General features: G+C 56.0%; 2 protein-coding genes across 2 annotated transcripts; both read left to right on the forward strand.

The window, feature by feature from the left end:
• Window positions 1-349: 349 nt before the first annotated feature.
• J4E83_010144 (uncharacterized protein) lies at window positions 350-1858 on the forward strand (the record flags this gene model as incomplete). The annotated part of the gene is made up of 2 exons (XM_049337026.1): window positions 350-1678; window positions 1727-1858. 2 exons carry the CDS (start codon window positions 350-352, stop codon window positions 1856-1858), a joined length of 1461 nt encoding a protein of 486 aa, XP_049183870.1.
• Window positions 1859-2613: 755 nt separating this feature from the next.
• On the forward strand, window positions 2614-5811 carry J4E83_010145 (uncharacterized protein; the record flags this gene model as incomplete). The annotated part of the gene is made up of 1 exon (XM_049337027.1): window positions 2614-5811. One exon carries the CDS (start codon window positions 2614-2616, stop codon window positions 5809-5811), a length of 3198 nt encoding a protein of 1065 aa, XP_049183871.1.
• Between the last annotated feature and the right edge of the window lie 1916 nt (window positions 5812-7727).

The raw sequence follows: 7727 nt of genomic DNA on the forward strand, positions 1-7727 counted from the left end.
CGTGGTGGACGCAATTTGAAGCCGCCCCAGACCTCACCGCGACGGCGTTTGTCAGCCCGCCCACGCCTTTCACACTGCGCGCGCCTGCCCGACCTGCCCGCTCGCGCCTGGCGACGACTCCTTCACAGTCACCGTGTTTTTGCACTACAAATCGCCCCACGCGCGCCTTCCGAACCTCATCTCCACCACCACCCGCCGACGCAGATACGCCGTTTTGACCGCCGTACAATAACAGCACCTGGGCTTTTTGCCCGCGAGACACCTGCGTCTCCAAACCCATATTCCCCATAGAAAAGACCCACACCACTTCCTAGCCGCGCCGGCCAGCGAGAGACGAAAAGCAGGGAACATGGCGGCTCCCACGACCAACAACCCACCCAGCACGGCGCTCAAATCTGCGGGCTCGCCGTCCGCCTCTGCCTCGACGGCCTCTTCAGTCCACTCGCAGCCCGACACCACCGTCGTCCTCCCCCAGCCCGTCGTCCACCAGTCTGGCGCCAGCAGCGTGCAAGCCGCCGCCGAAGCGCTGCTCAAGCCCAAGAAGCCCACCATGACGTCGCGCCTCAGCAGCATGATGGGCATCAAGACCGCCCACATGGACAAGAACGGCGACGTCAAGGCCACCAACGGCACCTCGCCCAACGGCCGCCCCCAGCCTGTGCGCCAGGGCTCCGTCACGCGGAAGGAGGGGCCCGGCGCGCCCTACAAGCGCTTCTGGCTCAACGACGATGGCTCCCACGAGCACGTACTCAAGGTCGCCAAGCGCCAGGAGAAGCTGTCCGACATGTTCCAGAGTCTCATGCTCGGCAAGAAGAAGGGCGACAATGCCGAGGACCAGCCGCTCAGTCTCATGTCAAATTGGGTCGATGTCATGCGCAACGAGAAGGAGAAGCTCGCCGAGCAGAAGAACGCCGTCAACGCCCTCCCGCAGACGCTGGTCCAGAAGTACGGCAAGTGCCAGGAGGTCGTCGGGCGCGGTGCCTTTGGTATCGTCCGCGTCGCACACAAGCAGGACCCCAAGGACTCGAAACGAGAGCAGCTCTACGCCGTCAAGGAGTTCAAGCAAAGACCCGGCGAGTCGGCCAAGCGGTACCAGAAGCGCCTCACATCCGAATTCTGCATATCCTCTTCGATGCAACATCCCAACGTCATCACCACGCTCGACCTGCTCCAGGACGAAAAGGGCACATACTGCGAGGTTATGGAATACTGCTCTGGGGGTGATCTGTACACGCTCGTCCTCGCAGCTGGCCAGCTCGAGGTGGCCGAGGCAGACTGCTTCTTCAAGCAGCTGATGCGCGGTGTAGAGTACATGCACGAGATGGGAGTCGCACATCGGGACCTGAAGCCCGAGAACCTGCTCCTCACCACCCACGGGTCGATCAAAATCACAGACTTTGGCAACGGCGAGTGCTTCCGTATGGCCTGGGAGAAGGAGGCACACATGACAGCCGGTCTCTGCGGCTCGGCCCCCTACATTGCACCCGAGGAGTACGTGGACAAGGAATTTGACCCCCGTGCTGTCGATGTGTGGGCCTGCGGTATCATCTACATGGCCATGAGGACCGGGCGCCACCTTTGGCGTGTGGCTCAAAAGGGCGAAGACGAGTTCTTCGACCGCTACCTAGAGGACCGGAAAGAGGAGGAGGGTTATCGACCCATTGAGGTTTTGCGAAGAGTGAGTCTTGATCTGTACTATTCATGGGACTCTACTAACAACCCCCAGCGACAATGTCGTAATGTCATCTACTCAATCCTCGATCCTATACCTGCCCGCCGCCTGACTGCGCACCAAGTGCTCGCTTCTGAATGGGTCTCCGAGGCCAAGGTCTGCCGTGCAGGCAACGAAGGCTTTTAGGCCCCTTGATTACGGCTGGACCTCCATATTCTTAGCCTTCGTCCTCGCTCACACGACACGGATCTTGAGCCATTTGTCTGGATGTTTGCGTTCGTTTCTTGACTTGGATTTCTTATTTTGGACATACCCCCTTTACGCCCGATGCCACAGCATAGCGAGATTTTGGGCATCGGCAGCTTGTTGCACTCTCGTATGGCGTTTTCTCCTCTCGGCATCAACGGATCACCATAACGATACACACGAGTACTAGATGATGGCGTATGACGTTGCAGAGCGATGGTGGCGGACTGTACGGTTTGGGTGTAGACCTTCGCTCGCTTGTTAATGGGTACTGCGGCTGCATAGGGTAGAGCAGCTTCATGAAATTCTATACGAAAAGCACGCATCTTGTATATGAGCGTGCCGCGTGCCACGCTATCAGTCATGACCCTGCATATGTCTACCATGCATTTACACATCTGAGCAACCTTAATTCATGACGTGCAGAGTGACATGCAGATGCAAACATTCCAGATGGCATGTGATGGACGTGAGTCAAGTATGGCGGACATCTCTATCTCTTGGCAACGTCATCGCTTAAACATTCCAAGGTTGGAGGCGCCGCAGCCATTCACTAGGCAAGCGGTGAAACAATCAAACGTGTCTTGAGGAACGCGAACGCCTGTTCACGCCGCGCCTGCAACCCCAGCTCCTCCTGGCCTACCCCATGTTCCTCCTCGACTTCACTGGGCGGCTCGAAGAAATGCAACCAAGCAATGCTCACGACTGGCACTCCGCTCCGTAATTGGGCTCTCTTCCTGCTGCTATGCAGCGCACCCGCGTCCACCCTCGCTGAGGCAGCGAATGAGGCGCCTACCGTCGAATCGAGCGCTACTGCACACTCAGGTGCCACGACGCAGCATACCTCTACCCCCGCGCCCTCGCCCACGTCCGCATCGTCGCTGTCACCGTCGTCAGTCCGGAGATATACCTCGAGTCAAAGCACGTGTCCGTATCGCACCATAAACTACATCACGCATACGCTCCCGCAGCAATGCGCAAAAGCGAGCTGGTCAGCGCCCGCCGAGGCAGGAGCGACCAATGGCACGGGCGCTGAGGAAGGAGCTCTAGCTGGTCTACAGACTCCAATATCTGGTTTAGATGGAGGAATAGAAGGCATTGCAGGAGACAAAGGCGCAACCCCAGTAGCCACCAAGGCCGATGAGACTGGCGCAACCTCAACTGCATCCAGCAGCGACACAGCGAGCGTAGAGCCGGAGCTTGACTTGGAGGCAGACTCGCCATTCGACAACGCCAACTTCCTCTCTTTTGACGAGTGGAAGAAGAGGAACCTGGCCAAGGTCGGTCAATCGCCAGAAAACGTCGGACAGGGACGGGCAGCAGGCACAGACCAAGCCGCACGGCGACGACCCGTAAACGTCAACGCTCTAGATTCGCTCGGCGACGAGGGCGAGATATCTATCGACTTCAGTGGCTTTGGGTCACCGGACGACGAGAACATAGCGAACAACTTTCAGCACGGCAAACAGAGCGCTGATACCTCAAAAGCTGCTGGTGGAGAGGGCAAAGTCGCACCAAACTCATTCGCCCTCAGCAAAGATGCGGGCAAGACGTGCAAGGAGCGCTTCAACTACGCCTCATTCGACTGTGCAGCTACGGTGTTGAAAACCAACAAGCAGGCGAAGAGCTCGTCTTCCATCCTGGTTGAGAACAAAGACAGCTACATGCTGAACATATGTTCCGCAGACAACAAGTTCCTCATAGTAGAGCTCTGTGACGACATCCTTGTGGACACCATCGTTCTCGCTAACTACGAGTTCTTCTCCTCCATGTTCCGCCATTTCAGGGTGAGCGTGTCAGATCGCTATCCTGTGAAGATGGAGAAGTGGCGTACGCTGGGCACGTTCGAGGCAAGGAATTCGCGGGACATCCAGCCGTTTCTCATTACTGAGCCGCAGATCTGGGCACGATACTTGCGCGTGGAGTTTCTGACCCAGTTTGGGAATGAGTACTATTGCCCGCTGAGCGTTTTGCGTGTCCATGGTACAACAATGATGGAGCAGTTCAGGCAGGAGGAAGAGGAGGCGAGAGGGATAGAAGATGACGAGAATCTGGAGGCGGAGGGTGTTGAGGTCAAGAAGGCGGCTGAGGATAGTGGGCCCTTGCCGCCAGAGGAGATACCGATCGAAGCGGTGAAGGAGCTCAGCACCAACTCAGAGGCTTCAGCAGCGAGCGACGTGGGTCAACGAGATGTCACTCCAGATGTCAAGTCTGAGTCGCATCGTAACGATGTGCCATATGGGAGTCCTCCGTCGCCTACTGCCATGGTAGAGCCAGCGATCGACGATCCCCAGCATCAGCCTGCATCGGACTTGACGTCCATCTCATCACCGTCGGCGACAGGCAATCACGAAATCGCGAGCGAGAACAACACAGCTAGTGAGGAGACGAAGCCAGCTGATGTTCCTTCGGCAAGTCCGACAGAGTCTGCTCCGCAGGCTCAGAGCCCTACTTCTGAAGCTTCTACGATCAACCCTTCAAGTTCTTCGTCTCGAGTTGACAGCGCTGCAACACAGACCGCGAACACGGCAGGCTCCTCTTCGAGCAGTCCAGCAGCCAAGGCATCGAACAACAGCACAATCGCGAGCCCGCCATCACAAGGACGAGGGTCGTCTACACAGCCGAACGCTCCTGCACCCTCAACGCAAGAATCATTCTTCAAATCGATTCACAAGCGTCTCCAGTATCTCGAAGCTAACAGCACACTCTCACTACAATACATCGAAGAGCAGTCCCGCGCTCTCCGAGATGCGTTTGTGAAAGTGGAAAAGAGGCAACTGGCAAAGACGGAGAAGTTCCTGGACCATCTTAATAGTACGGTCATGCTAGAACTCAAGAGCTTCCGCAACATGTACGACCAGCTATGGCAGAGTACGGTCATCGAAATCGAAAGCATGAAAGAGCGCCAGCAGTCTGAAATCGGCGAGATAGGCACTCGTCTGAGTCTGATGGCAGACGAACTTGTCTGGCAGAAGAGAATGGCCGTTGTACAATCCACGCTTCTACTGCTCTGCCTGGGTCTCGTCCTCTTCGTCAGATCAGGTACCCTAGGATCCACAGCCGATGTACCAATAGTACAGCAGCTAGGCAACAGGTACACTAGTTTCTTCGAGTCCTCGCCTCCGCGCAGTCCACCAGATACATCAGGCATGGCGAGACAACGCCGTACTTTCCGCAACATGTGGAAGAGCGATGCGTCCGCCCACCTCCGCGACCACCACAATGAGAGTGACGGCGGCGGTCAACACAATCTGTCCGACGCCGAAACCGATGGTCTGAGAAGTCCGGTACAGATTGAGTACAGTCCGCCTACGCCTACAACACCTACCATTCATTCTGCAATACACAGAAACGGCGACCATCGGGACGAAGACATATCAAGCCCGCCCATCCGCGTAAACGGCATTCACGGCCATCAACAAGAGAACCCAGAACACGGCGATAGAAAAGAAAATATCCCTCCAACACCTACGTCAGCAGTATCGACAGCCGAAGATCAAGCCGCCCGCATCCAAGTACTAGAAACACAATCCGGGCCTGCGACACCGAACGGGACAAGGGATAGTAGACCGAGTTGGGAAGAGGTAGATCGTGCGATGGATTTGTTGAAGGCGGAGGAAGCCGGGCAGCAGGACAATGCGCAAGGACGGGGGAAGGTGGAGGAGACGGTGTCGCGAGGCTCGCTAGATTCGCCACGGTCGCCGGGCTCGCCGGGAAGCATAGGGAGTCCGGGAAAGAAGAGGAAGAAGAAGGGTGGGGGCAATGGGAACGCGCATGGTGGCGGAGGTGGGCTTGGGAATGGAGGTGCGAGCGGGGGACAGGGGAAGAAGAAGAGGAGTCCGCTGAGGCGGAGTCATAGTAACTTCGATGGGGCGGGGGGTAGCGGGGAGTGATTCTTGTACACGGCAAGTACACGATGTTCTTTGGTTTTCAAGAAGAGCGAATTGTCTTTGCATCGTTGGCGCATAGGGATGATGGCTTCTGTATTAGCATTGCGATACCTCACTCGAGGCAGAGATTGAGTTGGTGTATATACGCGTTATCGGACATGCATATCGTCGTACACTTATCCCCTCGAACATGTTCATGATACATCATCACATGTCTCCCGCGAATTGACAACATTTTCCATCCCATCTTACATCAAACTCCTTCCTAATCAAGTAACTTGTCAAAAACCGTGGATCGCGGTTTCACTCTCCTACACTCCAACCACCCCGTACGCCCTTTCTTACCTTCCTTCCAACTCACACGCGCATTTCTACACTTCTGCTATGTGTACATCCGCTTGTCTAAATTTATTCACTATTCGCGACATCCACAGCCCAAAGCTTTACAGGAATGGCATTGATATAGCGCCGAGCGGTTGAGATGCTAGATAGAAGGGAGTTGGTGGCCGTGGTGGAGGTTTGAGATGTTGCCTAATCGGGTAAGTTGTAAGAAAGGGTGGATGACGGTGAACTTCCATGGGCGCACTGGGCGAACTGGGCGGGCTGGGAGCGAGATGGGAGCGACCTGGGCGTGCTGGGCGACCTGGGCGTACTGGTGCGAACGGTGCGAATCTCGCGAAGTGTGCGAATCCCGCGAACGCCGCGTCTTGAGCGAACCGCGCGAACATGACCGACCTCGCGAACTGTGATGACTGCGCGAATCTGACGGCCTGCGCGACCGCGGCGGCGACAGCTACCCTGGCGAGCAGCGCAGCCAGGGCGGTCATGGCAAACCTCGCGGCGGCGACGGCAAGGTCGAGCAGCGCGTCGAGGGCGCGCAGGAGCACGAAGACACCTCGCCATAATCTACAGTTGGGCCAAACCTTCCTAATCGGGTAATTGGGATGAAGTTTGTATGGAGTGGGAGGTTTGTTGCGTTGAAGGACTTAGACTAAAGCCATTGGACTTTTTTCTCCTTTTTTTGCAGGACAGATACTACAGACATGCCAATCGTGGTGTCACTTGCGCCAGCCTGTTTAGGTAGGTTTGTGAGAGGCGTGGATAGTAGGTTTATATTGTCTACCAAGATGTTGACACCTTCGATACATCACCATCTACAGTCCTGATCAGGTAGGTTCGCTATAGGGTGTGGATCATATCAATTCTCACAGCCCTCCTACCACCATCAGTGTTGCCGTCTGAACCTGTTTCCCATAGGCGTTGGACGTTGGTGTTGCGCGTTGTCTGACGTACAGGCCGAATTAGGCAAGTTCACAAAAGCCGTCGATTGCGGCGTCTGCAGAGTTACCACAGGCCTTCGTCGTCTGAACTTGCCAAGCCCAACAACAGGTCTTCCGTGCTAGAGATTGCAGTGCACTCTGCGCTAGGTGGTACCCCACATCTGCAGCTCAGCATCAACCATCCTCCATACAGCAGCGTTCGCTTACCTCGTCCTTCACGCTAGAAATTGCAGTGCAAACCCCATTGACCGGAGTTTCCTGGACCAATCCTACGCTGTGCGCTCTTCGATCCATCTCGTACCTCGACGCGTAAGGTTGGTCTTCAGCCTTACCTCTGCCTGCTCTTGTGCGCTAGAAATTGCATTGCAACAGCTAGCATGTTTCTTCAAACCAGGTTTAGCACCTGAGCTTTACAACACAGCGAACAGCACATGCATCATCAGCTTCTCAAGATACAATATGAGCTGCAAATGCTTGTCCCTACCACTGCCGTCTTCTCATCGCATGAGGCTGAACTTCAGCCTTGCACGACCTGCTCTTCCACGCTTGAGATTGCAGTGCAGTGGATCATTTCTGTCCGTTAGTACGGTGCCCAACGTCTTCCATATACAGCGGCGTTCGCTCACCTGCTCCTCCGCG

Source organism: Alternaria metachromatica (assembly GCF_023757995.1).
Source record: "Alternaria metachromatica strain BMP 0045 chromosome Unknown scaffold_41, whole genome shotgun sequence".
Classification (NCBI taxonomy): domain Eukaryota; kingdom Fungi; phylum Ascomycota; class Dothideomycetes; order Pleosporales; family Pleosporaceae; genus Alternaria; species Alternaria metachromatica.